The sequence below is a fragment of the Eubalaena glacialis genome, chromosome 3 (assembly GCF_028564815.1).
Source record: "Eubalaena glacialis isolate mEubGla1 chromosome 3, mEubGla1.1.hap2.+ XY, whole genome shotgun sequence".
Lineage (NCBI taxonomy): Eukaryota > Metazoa > Chordata > Mammalia > Artiodactyla > Balaenidae > Eubalaena > Eubalaena glacialis.
In genome coordinates, this window is record NC_083718.1 from 175,837,223 (window position 1) to 175,856,167 (window position 18,945).

An 18,945-nucleotide genomic window follows, 5' to 3' on the forward strand; every position below is an offset into this window, starting at 1 on the left:
CTAGAAACTGGCTTGTTCGTATGGATGAAATGTCATTTAACAATAATTTTTTCAGGGCAGAGAGTGGGCTTCTAAAAAGCTCTCAGTAGAGTTCTATTGCTCTCCGCCAGTTCGTTCTGGGGTCAGTACATTTCACCAAGAAATTAGGCAATTATCAGGAAAAGCAGGAAAATAAGCACTATAGGCACCGAATCTTTCTCCCCCACAGCTTTCTAAAAACAATCATATTTAAAGTTTTAAAGTTAAGAATATATTATGAAAGGTACTTTTTACTACAGCATGTTTTAGTCCTCTGTGACAACTTTATTTTATTTACACTGGTTTTTTTTTTTGAGTCAACGTTCACTCTCTTGGGGCACCTTCTCTTTGAAATCTTACTTAAGACTATATATAAGCATGTAAACTCATAGAAAAGGTCTGGAAGGATGATAAAGACCAAACCTAACCGCAATTATTTCTGTGAAGGGGAACCTGGATGATAAAGACCAAACCTAAATGCAATTATCTCTGTGAAGGGGAACCTGATGACCAAGGTTAGGGATGAAGGGGACTCATTATCATGTACTACTCGTACACTTTTAATTGACCTTAAGAAGGATTTTTTTTATATGTACTGTAGGCCTAAGACTTTTGAAGAAAGCTAAAGAATATAGGCTCCAGTATTAAGTGCTCTCTGTAGATTTTACACAAAGCTCTAGGAAATAAACACACGTCTTCTTTGAGTAGCAAATTTTCTAATTAGGAGCCCCTGAATCTTTCATCCTACTTCCCATGTGTCACTTTTTACATGTAGGGTACATTACTCCTAAACATATACAAATCCCCAAATATCAATCAACTTCCAAGAATAATGCCGTCAAAACTTTATAAATGAAAAATGAAACAGATGACTTAGAAACAGCCGTTATGAGTTCACTTCCTTTTCTGAACCAGATTCCCATCGTTTATGGTTCTATTACTGGTGTGCACCACAATCAAGCACTGTATTGAGCTGTTCAAAGAAGGCTTTTTCAAAGCATGTTAGTCAACTCACTTGCTCCAAGCCAAAAATGGAATAGGAGAAATCCATGTATTTTAAGACATGTATTTTAAGACACACTAAGGGTGTGTGCTTGGCGGCATGGTCTATTTTTAGGAGTTATATTGGGAAACTCCCTTTGTGAATGCATGTAGGAAAAAAACAGTAATAGAAGGGTAACTATATAAATTATTTCATTCTTACAATAGCTCTGTCCAATATGAGCTAGGTATGTCTTCAAATGAGCCTGTTGTTCTTACAATTCCCAAAGGCTTATTTCTACATTCATATATATAACCAAAGGGGTTCCTGGAAGACTTTATGGCTTATTTTCAATAAATAGATTTTAAGTCTGCAAAATCTCAATTAAGTGAAGTAAAAAATAAATCTTAAGGAACTGACAGGGGTCCCAGAGAATGCTAACCTAGAACAGGGAATGGGATTACAGCTGTCAGGTAATTCTCACATTGTGATGCCCAGAAGGAGAATGTTCATGAATTCTGCTACCCATCAAGTGATAGCCTGTCATTATTTTTTTCTTGGATACTGCTCAAGTCTAATATGCTTAAAAAATAAGTAGCAAAGCATTTTTTGCTTTGTGGCATTTGTGTCAAGAGGAATACATTTCCACTGCCAAATCCCAGATTTTCTCTTGGTAAAAATGTTCTCAACCCTTGGTTTAAATCTTTTTTTTTTTTTTTTTTAAGTATGAATGTTCTTCGCCTCAGACCTGTTTGCTAAGGGAGAATAGAAGTTACTGAGTAAAAACAGCTTACTGCTTATCAGGGCTCTTCTCAGCCCTCTCCACTTCGGTCTGTAGAGAGAAAGTCAGAAACAACCCTTCACCTAGCAAGAACAATCACAGGGCCATAGATAACTGCTCTTATTCTATAACTGTATTTAACCAAATATGGTTAAAATCATATTATAGAAAACTCCTATTATGCTTTGAAAAGTAGATGAAATAAAAAAGACCACAGCAGTAATCAGCCTCCAAAAATCCCACTCTTGGCTTTAAAGATCCAGATTATATAGGCCATGTGTCTACGAGCACATTTGAGAAGTCGTCTGCTTAGAAAGTTCTGCATAGTTACATGTTTATCTGTAAAGTCAAAGATTTCACTGCTTCTACACTAAAACAGCTCCTGGTGCTGCTCTTGATATTATAAGGTAAACATACAATAAGTTCCTAAAAAGACTGAGAGGCCACAAGCAATATACTTACATTGTGAATTATCCATAATACTTATACAAGTTAAATGTGCCCATAAATCAGCTGAACTTGAATACATTTCTTTACAGAACATATGCAAGCAAAGTGAGGGATGAGGAGAGGATCAAACTGAAAATAGCAAGTTGATCCCCAACTACAACCAAATCTTACCTTTTCAGGTCAACAGTTGTGACACTAAACACAACTCCTTTGAGCCAAAGAATCATGAAGAGCCTCTGGGAAAAGGGGCAGTTTCCTATGCTTTCACCATCACTGCCAGCCTGGGAAACAGAAATAAACATTAAAAAACAAGGCCAAAGTGATGATACACAAAACAATAAACCTTTTCCTGAATTTTAGTCAAGGGTACTAGGAGACAGGAAAAGTTGCACTGTGGAAGGAAGAAATTCAGGTCTTTCATTTCCCTCTTTCTCTTTTTTTTGTTTTGGCCACACTGCACGGCTTGCAGGATCTTAGTTCCCTGACCAGGCATTGAACCCAGGCCCTTGGGAGTGAAAGCTCAGAGTCCTAACCACTGGACCACCAGGGAATTCCCGCCTCTTTCTCTTAAAAATGGCCAGTCTAATATAGCGCTGTCCAAAAGAGCTGTCTGCAATGATAGAAATTATCTGAATTACCACTGTCCAATACAGTAGTTATTTGTGATATGTGGCTAATGAGTACTTAAAATGTGGCTAGTTCAAATGAACTGAATTTTATTTACTTTTAATTAATTTATATTTAAACAGCCACACGTGGCTAATGGCTACCTTATTGGACAGCACAGGTCCAATCAATCCCTAGGGGGTACATATATCCTTGCGCCAGGGCAAAGACTATCATAGGTTTTATGAAACGTAAGTCGTTTCTTGTTCTATGAGACAGTATTCTTTACAGGGCAACATAAAAAGGGAAACGTGTGCCTGTCTCCAAAGGGTAAAATAACTGCCAACCTCCCCCACATTAAACAAAATTATTCATGGGACTTCCCTGGCGGTCCAGTGGTTAAGACTCCACACTCCCAATGCAGGGGGCCTGGCTTCTATCCCTGGTCAGGGAACTAGATCCCGCACGCTGCACTAAGAGCCCGCATGCCGCAACTAAAAGATCCTGCATGTCGCAACTAAGACACAGCGCAGCCAAACAAATAAATAAATAATTTTTTAAAAATTATTCATTATAAAAATCCCATACCCAGTTTACACATTCCTTCAGGGAACAAGAAAATAACAAAAGATATCTTTTTAATAAGTTATTTGTAATCCTACTTAATAAATGAAGCAGCTGACTTCCCTGAGCTCTACGATAACACAATTTTCCTAAAAATTAGAGTGGGACAAATCTTGAATTCCATCAAGTATGCTCCCCAAGTTTAAAAAGGAGGGAGGGGGAGCAGGAAATGAAACAGCAAGCAAGCAGGCTGGAAGAGGACATTCTGACACTCACTAGCAGCCAACACAGCCCTCTTCACCATAAAGTCTATGAATAGAGCCAGAAACTAACTTTCAACAAGTCACTCAAAGATGCTGGTAGAAGTACTGTTTATTATATCCTAAAGTAAGTCTCAAAAACTTCAGAAGCCATTTCAGTAAAACGCTACATTAGTAAAGTCATTAATTCCTAAACTAATGGGGAAATGGAGGGGAGTTAAAAAAAAATAAAAGCAGTTACCTGATTAAATATAATACAGGGGACTCCCCTGGTGGCACAGAAGTTGGGAATCCGCCTGCCAATGCAGGGGACACAGGTTCAAGCCCTGGTCCAGGAAGATCCCATATGCCGCGGAGCAACTAAGCCCGTGTGCCACAACTACTGAGCCCGCGTGCCACAACTACTGAAGCCCACGTGCCCTAGAGCCCGTGCTCCACAACAAGGGAAGCCACCGAAATGAGAAGGCTGCACACTGCAACGAAGAGTAACCCCTGATCGCCACAACTAGAGAAAGCCCATGTGCACCAACAAAGACCCAACGCAGCCAAAAATAAATTAAATAAATAAATAAATAAATAAATAAAAAGCATAGCATGTGCACTCTTCAGGAATAATCTGGAAAACGCCTTTGTATTAACTGCTCTCCTAAAACTCATGACAATTCAAATAAGAAGTACTGCCATGAGTAAGTTTTTCCAAAGTCATAATAGCACTAGAAAATTGGCAGCTACTAGCCAGACGATGTTTTCATAAAGTAGAGTGAAACTGTGGAAAAACTCGGATGTCCAGTAGTCATAAATCAAAAACTTCCTCCTTTAATCCAAGTTGTACTAATAAAATTCCATTTCAACAAAGTTAAAGGATCGAGAATCACAACTAGCTGCTGGACAATCATCGACAGGAAGACACTGGAACTCACCAAAAAAGATACCCCACATCCAAAGACAAAGGAGAAGCCACAATGAGACAGTAGGAGGGGCACAATCAGAGTAAAATCAAATCCCATAACTGGTGGGTGGGTGACTCACAGACTGGCGAACACTTATACCACAGAAGTCCACCCACTGGAGTAAAGGTTCTGAGCCCCACGTCAGGCTTCCCAACCTGGGGGTCCAGCAACGGGAGGAGGAATTCATAGAGAATCAGACTTTGAAGCCTAGAGGGAATTGACTGCAGGACTTCAACAGGACTGGGGGAAACAGAGACCCCACTCTTGGAGGGCACACACAAAATAGTGTGTGCATCGGGACCCAGGGGAAGGAGCAGTGACCCCGGGGGAGACTGAACCAGACCTACCTGCTAGTGTTGGAAGGTCTCCTGCAGAGGCGGGGGGTGGCTCTGTTTCACCATGGGGACAAGGACACTGGCAGCAGAAGTTCTGGGAAGTACTCCTTGGCGTGAGCCCTCCCAGAGTCTGTCATTAGCCCCACCAAAGAGCCCAGGTAGGCTCCAGTGTTGGGTTGCCTCAGGCCAAACAACCAACAGGGAGGGAACCCAGCCCCACCCATCAGCAGACAAGTGGATTAAAGTTTTACTGAGCTCTTCCCACCACAGCAACAGTCAACTCTACCCACCACCAGAGCCTCCCATCAAGCCTCTTAGATAGCCTCAACCACCAGAGCGCAGACAGCAGAAGCAAGAAAAACTACAATCCTGCAGCCTGTGGAACAAAAACCACATTCACAGAAAGACAGACAAGATGAAAAGGCAGAGGGCTATATACCAGATGAAGGAACAAGATAAAACCCCAGAAAAACAACTACATGAAGTGGAGATAGGCAACCTTCCAGAAAAAGAATTCAGAATAATGATAGTGAAGATGATCCAGGACCTCGGAATAAGAATGGAGGCAAAGATCGAGAAGATGCAAGAAATGTTTAACAAAGACCTAGAAGAATTAAAGAACAAACAAACAGAGATGAACAATACAATAACTGAAATGAAAACTACACTAGAAGGAATCAATAGTAGAATAACTGAGGCAGAAGAACGGATAAGTGACCTGGAAGACAGAATGGTGTAATTCACTGCTGCGGAACAGACTAAAGAAAAAAGAATGAAAAGAAATGAAGACAGCCTAAGAGACCTCTGGGACAACATTAAACGCAACAACATTCGCATTATAGGGGTCCCAGAAGGAGAAAAGAGAGAGAAAGGACCAGAGAAAATATTTGAAGAGATTATAGTCGAAAACTTCCCTAACATGGAAAAGGAAATAGCCACCCAAGTCCAGGAAGCACAGAGAGTCCCATACAGGATGAACCCAAGGAGAAACACGCCGAGACACATATTAATCAAATTGGCAAAAATTAAAGACAAAGAAAAATTATTGAAAGCAGCAAGGGAAAAATGACAAATAACATACAAGGGAACTCCCATAAGGTTAACAGCTGATTTCTCAGCAGAAACTCTACAAGCCAGAAGGGAGCGGCAGGACATATTTAAAGTGATGAAAGTGAAGAACCTACAACCAAGATTACTCTACCTGGCAAGGATCTCATTTAGATTTGATGGAGAAATCAAAAGCTTTACAGACAAGCAAAAGCTAAGAGAATTCAGCACCACCAAACCAGCTCTACAACAAATGCTAAAGGAATTTCTCTAAGTGGGAAACACAAGAGAAGAAAAGGACCTACAAAAACAAACCCAAAACAATTAAGAAAATGGTCATAGGAACACACATATCGATAATTACCTTAAACGTGAATGGATTAAATGCTCCAACCAAAAGACACAGGCTTGCTGAATGGATACAAAAACAAGACCCATATATATGCTGTCTACAAGAGACCCACTTCAGACCTAGGGACACATACAGACTTAAAGTGAGGGGATGGAAAAAGATATTCCATGCAAATGGAAATCAAAAGAAAGCTGGAGTAGCAATACTCGTATCAGATAAAATAGACTTTAAAATAAAGAATGTTACAAGAGACAAGGAAGGACACTACATAATGATCAAGGGATCAATCCAAGAAGAAGATATAACAATTATAAATATATATGCACCCAACATAGGAGCACCTCAATACATAAGGCAACTGCTAACAGCTATAAAAGAGGAAATCGACAGTAACACAATAATAGTGGGGGACTTTAACACCTTACTTACACCAATGGACAGATCATCCAAACAGAAAATAAATAAGGAAACAGAAGCTTTAAATGACACAATAGATCAGATAGATTTGATTGATATTTATAGGACATTCCATCCAAAAACAGCAGATTACACTTTCTTCTCAAGTGCGCACAGAACATTCTCCAGGATAGATCACATCTTGGGTCACAAATCAAGCCTCAGTAAATTTAAGAAAATTGAAATCATATCAAGCTTCTTTTCTGACCACAACGCTATGAGATTAGAAATGCATTACAGGGAAAAAAACGTAAAAAACACAAACACATGGAGGCTAAACAATACGTTACTAAATAACCAAGAGATCACTGAAGAAATCAAAGAGGAAATCAAAAAATACCTAGAGACAAATGACAGTGAAACCACGACGATCCAAAACCTATGGGATGCAGCAAAAGCAGTTTTAAGAGGGAAGTTTATAGCTATACAAGCCTACCTAAAGAAACAAGAAAAATCTCAAGTAAACAATCTAACCTTACACCTAAAGGAACTGGAGAAAGAAGAACAAACAAAACCCAAAGTTAGCAGAAGGAAAGAAATCATAAAGATCAGAGTGGAAATAAATGAAATAGAAACAAAGAAAACAATAGCAAAGATCAATAAAACTAAAAGCTGGTTCTTTGAGAAGATACACAAAAATGATAAACCGTTAGCCAGACTCATCAAGAAAAAGAGGGAGAGGACTCAAATCAATAAAATTAGAAATGAAAAAGGAGAAGTTACAACAGACACCGCAGAAATACAAAGCATCCTAAGAGACTACTACAAGCAACTCTATGCCAATAAAATGGACAACCTGGAAGAAATGGACAAATTCTTAGAAAGGTATAACCTTCCAAGACTGAACCAGGAAGAAATAGAAAATATGAACAGACCAATCACAAGTAATGAAATTGAAACTGTGATTAAAAATCTTCCAACAAACAAAAGTCCTGGACCAGATGGCTCCACAGGTGAATTCTATCAAACATTTAGAGAAGAGCTAACACCCATCCTTCTCAAACTCTTCCAAAAAATTGCAGAGGAAGGAACACTCCCAAACTCATTCTATGAGGCCACCATCACCCTGATACCAAAACCAGACAAAGATACTACAAAAAAAGAAAATTATAGACCAATATCACTGATGAATATAGATGCAAAAATCCTCAATAAAATACTAGCCAACAGAATCCAACAACACATTAAGAGGATCATACACCACCATCAACTGGGATTTATCCCAGGGATGCAAGGATTCTTCAATACACGCAAATCAACCAATGTGATACACCATATTAACAAATTTAAGAATAAAAACCATATGATCATCTCAATAGATGCAGAAAAAGCTTTTGACAAAATTCAACACCCATTTATGATAAAAACTCTCCAGAAAGTGGGCATAGAGGGAGCCTACCTCAACATAATAAAGGCCATATACGAGAAACCCACAGCAAACATCATTCTCAATGGGGAAAAACTGAAAGCATTTCCTCTAAGATCAGGAACGAGACAAGGATGTCCACTCTCACCACTACTATTCAACACAGTTTTGGAAGTCCTAGCCACGGCAATCAGAGAAGAAAAAGAAATAAAAGGAATACAAATAGGAAAAGAAGAAGTAAAAGTGTCACTGTTTGCAGGTGACATGATACTACACATAACAAATCCTAAAGATGCCACCAGAAAACTACTAGAGCTAATCAATGAATTTGGTAAAGTTGCAGGATACAAAATTAATGCACAGAAATCTCTTGCATTCCTATACACTAATGATGAAAAATCTGAAAGAGAAATTATGGAAACACTCCCATTTACCATTGCAACAAAAAGAATAAAATACCTAGGAATAAACCTACCTAGGGAGACAAAAGACCTGTATGCAGAAAACTATAAGACACTGATGAAAGAAATTAAAGATGATACCAACAGATGGAGAGATATACCATGTTCTTGGATTGGCAGAATCAACATTGTGAAAATAACTATACTACCCAGAGCAATCTACAGATTCAATGCAATCCCTATCAAATTACCAATGGCATTTTTTACAGAACTAGAACAAAAATCTTAAAATTTGTATGGAGACACAAAAGACCCCGAATAGCCAAAGCAGTCCTGAGGGAAAAAAACGGAGCTGGAGGAATCAGACTCCCTGACTTCAGACTATACTACAAAGCTACAGTAATCAAGACAATATGGTACTGGCACAAAAACAGAAATATAGATCAATGGAACAGGACAGAAAGCCCAGAGATAAACCCACGCACCTATGGTCAACTAATCTATGACAAAGGAGGCAAAGATATACAATGGAGAAAAGACAGTCTCTTCAGTAAGTGGTGCTGGGAAAACTGGACAGCTACATGTAAAAGAATGAAATTAGAATACTCCCTAACACCATACACAAAAATAAACTCAAAATGGATTAAAGACCTAAATGTAAGACCGGACACTATAAAACTCTTAGAGGAAAACATAGGAAGAACACTCTTTGACATAAATCACAGCAAGATCTTTTTTGATCCACCTCCTAGAGTAATGGAAATAAAAACAAAAATAAACAAATGGGACCTAATGAAACTTCAAAGCTTTTGCACAGCAAAGGAAACCATAAACAAGACGAAAAGACAACCCTCAGAATGGGAGAAAATATTTGCAAACGAATCAATGGACAAAGGATTAATCTCCAAAATATATAAACAGCTCATTCAGCTCAATATTAAAGAAACAAACAACCCAATCCAAAAATGGGCAGAAGACCTAAATAGACATTTCTCCAAAGAAGACATACAGACGGCCACGAAGCACATGAAAAGATGCTCAACATCACTAATTATTAGAGAAATGCAAATCAAAACTACAATGAGGTATCACCTCACACTGGTCAGAATGGCCATCATCAGAAAATCTACAAACAACAAATGCTGGAGAGGGTGTGGAGAAAAGGGAACCCTCTTGCACTGTTGGTGGGAATGTAAATTGATACAGCCACTATGGAGAACAATATGGAGGTTCCTTAAAAAACTAAAAATAGAATTACCATATGACCCAGCAATCCCACTACTGGGCATATACCCAGAGAAAACCGTAATTCAAAAAGACACATGCACCCCAATGTTCATTGCAGCACTATTTACAATAGCCAGGTCATCGAAGCAACCTAAATGCCCATCAACAGACGAATGGATAAAGAAGTTGTGGTACATATATACAATGGAATATTACTCAGCCATAAAAAGGAACAAAATTGAGTCATTTGTTGAAATGTGGATGGATCTAGAGACTGTCATACAGAGTGAAGTAAGTCAGAAAGAGAAAAACAAATATCGTATATTAACGCATGTATGTGGAACCTAGAAAAATGGTACAGATGAACTGGTTTGCAGGGCAGAGGTTGAGACACAGATGTAGAGAACAAACGTATGGACACCAAGGGGGGAAAACTGCGATGGGGTGGGGATGGTGGTGTGCTGAATTGGGCGATTGGGATTGACATGTATACAGTGATGTGTATAAAACTGATGACTGATTGAAAAAAAAAAACAAAGTTAAAGGATCAAAATTACTCTCTTCAGTATGAATTACAATAAATACAACCTACTGGTACAACTGACTGAGGAGGTGAGGAGGATATTATGGTATAATGGAAAGCATACTACACTGGGAATCAGGGTATCTTATTCTGCACCCAGTTTTTATTAATGTTAAAAATGAACACATAGCATCTAAAAAAAGTATGCTTTTTTTTTTACTGCTTCTAACAGTAACATATACACTCATTTTAAATTTTTTTAATTAAATGAAAGATTCTTTAAATTCTATACTGCTTTAAAATTTTCAAAAATTTCACACACATGATTTCATATAATCCCAAAATAACCCTTTTTTACTCCTACCCCTCTATTGCCCCTTCCCCCCCCACTAGTAACCACTAGTTCGTGCTCTATATCTGTGAGCCTGCTTCTTCTGTTTTATTCACTAGTTTGTTGCATTTTTTAGATTCCACATATAAGTGATATCATACAGTATTTGTCTTTCTCTGTCTGACTTATTTCACTTAGCATAATGCCCTCCAAGTCCATCCATGTTGCTGCAAATGACAAAATTTCATTCTTTTTATGGCTGAGTAGTATTCCATTGTATACATACACCACATCTTCTTTATCCATTCATCTGTTGATGGACACTTAGGTTATTTCCATACCATCACAACTGTAAATAATGCTGCTATGAACACTGAGGTGCATGTATCTTTTTGAATTAGTGTTTTTGTTTTTTTCAGATATACATCCAGGAGTGGGACTCCTGGGTCATATAGCAGTCCAATTTTTAGTTTTTGGGGAAACCTCCATACTGCTTTCCACAGTGGCTGCACCAATTTACATTCCCACCAATAGTGTCCAAGGGTTCCCTTTTCTCCACATCCTTGCCAACATCTGCAATTTGCGTTCTTTTTGATGATCGCCATTCTGACCAGTGTAAGGTGATATCTCATTGTGGTTTTCATTTGCATTTCCCTGATTATTAGTGATGTTGAGCATCTTTTCATGTGCCTGTTGACCATCTGCATTTCCTCTTTGGAAAAATGTCTATTCAGTTCTTCAGCCCATTTTTTAATCTGGTTGTTTGTTTTTTTAATGTTGAGTTGTATGAGCTGTTTATATATTTTGGATATTAATGGGTATTAACCCCTTATCAGTCATATCATTTGCAAATGTCTTCTTCCATTCAGTAGGTTGTGTTTTCATTTTGTCATTGGTTTCCTTCACTATGCAAAAGCTTTTAAGTTTCATTAGGTCCCATTTGTTTATTTTTGCTTTTGTTTCCTTTGCTTTAGTAGACAGATCCAAACAAATATTGCTGCAATTTATGTCAAAGAGTGTTCTATGTGACTTTTAAGTTAATCTATATCAAAGGAAGCCATTTTATAAATTTAGACAGCTAATTTAGATAGAATCTATGCTAAAGGTAAAACTTTAAAACCTCACTTATCTGTTTTCCTCTAGGAGTTTTATAGTATCTGGTCTTACGTTTAGGTTTTTAATCAATTTGAGTTTATTTTTGTGTATGGTATTAGAGAATGTTCTAATTTCATTCTTTTACATGTGGCTCCAGTTTTCTCAACACTATTTATTGAAGAGACTGTCTTTTCTCCATCATATATTTTTGCCTCCTTTGTCGTAGATTAATTGACCATAGGTGCGTGGGTTTATTTCTGGGATTTCTATCCTGTTCCATTGAACTATAAGTTTGTCTTTGTGCCAATACCATACAGTTTTGATTATTATAGCTTTGTAGTATAGTCTGAGGTCAGGGAGCATGATTTCTCCCCCTCTGTTCTTCTCTCCAAGATTGTTTTGGCTACTTGGGGTCTTTTGTGTTTTCATACAATTTTTAAAATTATTTGTTCTAGTTCTGTGGAAAATGCCATTGGTATTTTGATAGAGATTGCACTGATCTGTAGATTGCCTTGGGTGTTATGGTCATTTTAACAATATTAATTCTTCCAGTCCAAGAACATGGTATATCTTTCCATCTGTTTCTGTTGTCTTCAATGTCTTTCATCAGTGTTTTATAGTTTTCTGAGTATAGGTCTTTTACCTCTATTATTTTTAAAATAAAAACTGAAACACTACAGAAAGTCAGAGTTCCCCTACCCTTGAACCATTCACTAGTTATTCTTCTAGATTTTTATTTTCTATGTACACACTACTTTTTTCTTTTAAATGTGTAATCACACTATACAGCTTTTTAAAATATTTTACTCCCAAACTAACATAATCAACCCTCTGGAGGCTGTAATGCCCCCACCAGGATGGTATCAGAGAAGGCCAAAGAGGGAGCCAGGCTTTAAACCCTGCCAGCCAGTAATGAGAAACCCCCCTTTTTTCTTGGTTGGAAGAGAGGGAAGCAGAGGGGTGTCAGAGGAGGAAGCCTAGTAGAGAGTAGTCAGGACTTTCAACATCAACCAGCTGTAATGAGGCCACCTCGACTGGGGTGTCAGTGGAGACCACATGGGGAGCTGGAACCCTCACCACTGCCCAACAATAATGAGGAGCCTCCCCACCATGGGTATCAATGGAGGCCGAGTGGGGCACCTGGACTTCTATCTCCACCTGGATGTATGTCCATCTGGCTTCTCCTTCCCACTGCCATTCTTCTCTCCCACCCCCCTCCAGAGCAATGTCAGAGAAGTCTTATTTGAGTGTCAGAGAAGTTTAAACAGAAGGTTTAAACAAGATCCAGAGTTTCACAACATAATAAGAAAATGTTCAGGTTTCAATTGAAAATCCCTTGTCATACCAAGAACCATATCAAACTGAATGAAAAAAAGCAATCAAAAGATGTCAACATCAAGATGACATAAACGTTAGAATTAGCTGACAAAGATTTTAAAGCAGCCATGATAAAAATGCTTCAATGAGCAATTACGAACAGCTTAAAATAAACATAAAAATAGCCTCAGCAAGGAAATTCAAGGCGCAAAGAAGAACCAGAAATTTAAGAACTGAAAAATACAATAACTGAAATAAAAAGCTCAGAGGATGGGCTCAACAGCCAATGGAGAGGACAGAGGAAAGAATTGGTGAACTGAAAAACAGAATAATAAAAATTACCCAATCTGAACAACAGAAAGAAGATAGATAGAAAATTTAATACTTCTTATATATTTCCATATTTTAATGTCATCTAATGGTCATTTTTGAAGGCTTCACTGTATGCTATTGACCCAACAATTTCATATCTAGAAATTTATTCTATAGAAACACTTATACAGATGTCCAAGGATACAAGAGGAAGGAAAAATAAAGTGTTGTTTACAATAGCAAAACACTGGGGATCTCCCAATGCCCATCAGTAAAGGATTTGTTAAATGATATCACACCACCAGAGGGTGGAAGTCAGGGCTAACCCATTCGGCCTTCGCTGGCATGGGTGGAAAACAGGACCATAGATTTTTCCTGTGGTGTTTGGAATAGAGCAGCTATTGTCTGAAAGTTTTCTGTCCTGCTTAGGCTGCCCCTTTCCTGGTTTTTTGGCTAGAGAGAGCAGCTTTTTGTCAGAGTTTTTGTTGTTGTTTTTGACTACAACTGTTGGAGTTTCCAGGTTGCTGGGTTCTATAGTGCCAAGTCTGGGATGTATGAAGCAAAAACCCAGGAAACTCACCACCACCATCCAATCCATCTTCCCAAAAGTAGAGGTTTCTCAGATATATTAAATTTAAAAAGCAAAATTAATACAATGGATTATTACTAAGCCATAAAAAAGAATGAAATAATGCCATTTGCAGCAACATGGATAGACCTAGAGATTATCATGATAAGCAAAATAAGTCAGAAAGAGAAAGACAAATACCATATGATATCGCTTATATGTAAAATCTAAAACACAACACAAATGAACATATCTACAAAACAGAAACAGGCGCACATAGAGAACAGGCTTCCGGTTGCCAAGGTGGGGTGGGGGGGAGGGAAGGAGTGGGAGTTTGGAATTAGCAGACGCAAACTGTTATATATAGGATGGATAAACAACAAGGTCCTACTATATAGCACAGGGAACTATATTCAATATCCTGTGATAAACCATAATGGAAAAGAACATGAAAAAGAATATATACATGTATAACAATCATTTTGCTGTACAGCAGAAATTAACATAACATTGCAAATCAACTATATTTCAATAAAATTTACAAAAATTAAAAAACAAAATTAAAAATATATGAAAGGTGATATATATATATAAAATGGAATATTATTTGATAATAAAAAGCAATACATTACTGATACATGTTATAACTTGGATGAACTTCGAAAAATTATGCTAAATAAAAGGAACCAGTCACAAAAGACCACATATTATATGATTCCATTTATATGAAATGTCCAAAGTAGGCAAATCCACAGAGACAGAAAGTAGATTAGCAGTTGCCTAGGGCTGGTAGAGGGGAGGAAAGAAAGGGGAGTTGGGAATGACTGCTAATGGGTAAAAGGTTTCTTTTTGGAGTGATAAAAATGTTCTAAAATTAGACTGTGGTGATGGTTGCATAACTTTGTGAATATACCAAAAAAACACTGAATTGTACACTTTAAATGGGTGAACTGAATAATATCTGAATTATATCTCAGTAAAGCTGTTTTTAAAATACATAGACTCAGGACTTCCCTGGTGGCACAGAATCTGCCCACCAACGCAGGGGACAAGGGTTCAAGCCCTGGTCTGGAAAGATCCCACATGCCGCGCAGCAACTAAGCCCGTGTGCCACGACTACTAAGCCTGCGCTCTAGAGACCGTGAGCCACAACTACTGAGACCGCATGCCACAACTACTGAAGCCCGTGCGTCAGTCTGTGCTCCACAACAAGAGAAGCCACCGCAACGGGAAGCCCGCGCACTGCAACAAAGAGCAGCCCCCGCTCGCCGCAACTAGAGAAAGCCCGCGCAGCAACGAAGACCCAACGCAGCCAAAAATAAATAAATATATATATATATAAATATTTTTTAAAATCTTATAAAAAATTAAATAAAATACATAGACACAGATTACAAGTATAAATATCACATACTGGACAAAATTTTAATTTGCAATACATAAATAGTTTTTAAACTATAACTTCATATTACAGAAAACATACATGTCTATATTTCTTAAAAATTAGAAAATCCAAATAATCAATGCAAAAACATGAACAATACCACTGACAGAAATAACCACCAATTCCAGACAAATAATGAATCTTAGCATTCATTTAGGTTTTGTTCTTACAAAAGGGGTAGTTTTGTTTAATTTGCTATCTAGGGTTCTTCTCATACACTCACTGTTCCGCACCCTTCCCTCGCCCCACCTCTGTTGTAATTCTTGAATTGCCTAATACCAGTATTTATTCAGAAACTACTGGATTAACTCCTACATTGCAGAAGAGGGGTCAGTGGTAGGTGCCATAAATATTTTAATGTTTTACTAATTCAAGGTTAAGGAACTGCTCACTTAGAAAACCCAGTTTAATCAGTTTTCAGAATAGTCAGATTTTAAAACACCCTAGAGGGGCTTTCCTGGCGCAGTGGTTAAGAATCCACCTGCCAATGCAGGGAACATGGGTTCGAGCCCTGGTCCCGGAAGATCCCACATGCTGCGGAGCAACTAAGCCTGTGTGCCACAACTACTGAGCCTGCGCTCTACAGCCCGTGAGCCACAACTACTGAAGCCCACGCGCCTAGAGCCCGTGCTCCGCAACAAGAGAAGCCACCGCAATGAGAAGCCCATGCATCGCAACTAGAGAAAGCCCAAGCGCAGCAACAAAGACCCAACACAGCCAAAATAAATAACTAAATTTAAAAAAAACAAAAAAAAACACCCTAGAAAGAGAGCTTTAACTTGGTTCCTCTTTATTTCTTTGTGTTTAAGGGACTGGGGGTGAGGGATGACTATGACTAGGGGAAGAGAAAGAGAAGCTGGGACCTGAAGGTAAGAATGGGCTCCTGACCACTAACTTATCAATATTTTCCTTGACATATTTTCAAGGGAATGTATGAATCAGCGTGTAGCTGAAAGAATGAACTTTAAAACTTTAAGAGCTCACTTAACCTTTAATGTGGTTTCTATCTAAATTAGCTGTCTAAATTCACAAAATGGCTTCCTTTGACTTAGATTAACTTAAAAGTCACAAAACAACACAATAAATGGGCAAAGTCACCTGGCTTCTATTATCTATTTCTTCAGAGTTTTTGCTAAACATGCTGGAACCAAGGTTTAGAGTCTACAGGTTTAATAAGCTGTTATCCTTCTACAGGGTCTGCAGAGTATGGAGGAAATAACAATGTTTAGATTAAGACATATCTGGATTTGAATCCTGACTTCACTAAGTATTAGCTGTGTGACCTTCGGTAAAATACTTAACATTGTGAAACTTACGTGATATTATGAGGATCAAATCAGTTAAGGTACACACAGTTCCTGGCACATGGTAAGAGTTCAGTAAATGTTACCTGACGTTAAAGATACTTCATGCACAGAACTCAAGGCCTAACAACAGGTTCTTCAGTTCTAGCACTGTCATTAGAATCCCTAGGTTACATCATTTAGAAAACAAGAGAGGGGAATGAATCTAAGTATTTTCTACGTTAAGTTCTTCCAAATGACATATATTATGCCCTAATGCTTTAAGAAATATCGTCTAGGGCTTCCCTGGTGGCGCAGTGGTTGAGAATCGGCCTGCCAATGCAGGGGACACGGGTTCGAGCCCTGGTCTGGGAAGATCCCACATGCCGCGGAGCAACTGGGCCCGTGAGCCACAATTACTGAGCCTGCGCGTCTGGAGCCTGTGCTCCGCAACAAGAGAGGCCGCGATAGTGAGAGGCCTGCGCACCGCGATGAAGAGTGGCCCCCGCTTGCCACAACTAGAGAAAGCCCTCACACAGAAACGAAGACCCAACACAGCCATAAATAAATAAATAAATTAATTAATTAAAAAAAAAAAAAGAAATATCGTCTATATAAAGTTTAAATAGTCCACTAAATGGAGTGAAGCAAAGATATCCTTTACTTGAGAAGATGTCAAAAATCTCTGGCCATGCAAAGAATGTATCACTGTTTCCTGGCCATAACCATATAATAGAAATAATTCTATAAATAAAGTCAAAGGATATGTAATGGAAGAATTACCGTATCCCAAGCTCTGCCTGGGATGTATTTTAAAATACAGACAGCCAATGACAGGACACTGAAAGGACCTCAGTTGCTACCATTTTCTTGTTCAGTATCACCAATTCATGAAGTCTACTCTCCAGAAGAGAGCCCGTGCAATTTAGAGAACTGATTAGTTCGAAATTACATAAGGATTAGATACCAGGCTTAGATGAAACTCCAGGGTAGGCCGTTAGAGTTTATTTGAATCATTTACCATGTTGAAGACAAACTCTATACTCTCCCAAAACAAGCTCTTCACATGTGTTAATCTAGTTAATCCTTATATCCTCTCACTCAGCAGAGGATGGTGGTTAAGAGTTAAGAGCCAGACTCCCAGACAACTCCAGCACTTCCTAGCTGTGTGACTTTGAAAAAGTGATTTAACCTCTCTGGGCCTGTTTTTGTCTTCTATAAAATGGGAACAGTAACATGACCTACCTCACTGGATTGTTTGGAAGAACTGAATGAATTACTATATTAAAGGGCTTAGAACAGCACAATGCTCTAAAACAGGGGAACGGGGAGGGAATTGTTCATTGTATACACTTTCATACTTTTTGATATTTGTACCATGCACATGAATCTTTCATTTAACAACAAAAAAGCAAGCAATCAAAAACCTTCCTACCCTAAACATATGAAAATTAAGTAAAACACAAGTTATAGAATGAATGTGGAAAAGCCCTGAAAACGAAAGACACCTACATAGGAGCAAGATTCTAGAACTCTTAGGATACATAAAAATCCATAAGGAAATGGGTTTAAAACACAGATTACCAGGTCTCACCTCCAGACACTGATTCAGTATGTCTGTGGTAGGGTTCAGGAATCTGCAATTTTTAACAAGCACTCCAAACAATTCTAATTCTGATGCATTTGGTAGGCAGACCATATTTTGGTAAACACTGACATGGAGGAAAAACATGCCAAAAAATTTTTAAAAAAAAGACTGGAAAGATGTTTACTCCATGGTTAAACTGTGAATTCCTCATGATGCCTTCTGGACTCTGCTCTTTGTAAGCCAGCAACCTCGTCACCATTTGCTGGGGTCAGATTTGATAAATAACAGCCTCCTCTCATACTCTGAAGTAATGCCACGCTATGCTATCTTGCCTCACACTTGGCAAGAGCCAAGTTACTTAAACCAAACTAGCCTAGAGCCCCTTAAAACCTAGACACTCAAATTCAAGAACACTCTCATTCCACAAAAACTAAGAAGGAGAGGCAAGTACCTTTTAGTGCAAAACAATATAACATTAATGTTTCTTAAAGCTTATCTTAAGACCAAATACAATGTCAAGGACAATTATGATGACCCAGAGTCCTTTATAGATCAAGTCCTTTATGCTTGTTGCAGGATGGTTATATCTGGTTTTAGAAGAACAATTATAAATTTTAATTAGTATATTACACTATTAAATGATTTGACTTGTCAAGAGAAAAAAAGAAAAGATACTGCTGTGACTTAGG

The 18,945-nt window shown here is 38.3% G+C and overlaps 1 protein-coding gene across 1 annotated transcript in view; it reads right to left on the reverse strand.

The window, feature by feature from the left end:
• The window catches only part of CLIC4 (chloride intracellular channel 4), a 91,493-nt gene that overhangs the window by 42,095 nt on the left and 30,453 nt on the right, over nucleotides 1-18,945 (reverse strand). The window contains exon 2 of the mRNA XM_061184713.1: nucleotides 2,403-2,512. Within this exon, the coding sequence (XP_061040696.1) occupies nucleotides 2,403-2,512 (110 nt within the window). The remainder of the gene's footprint in view (nucleotides 1-2,402; nucleotides 2,513-18,945) is intronic.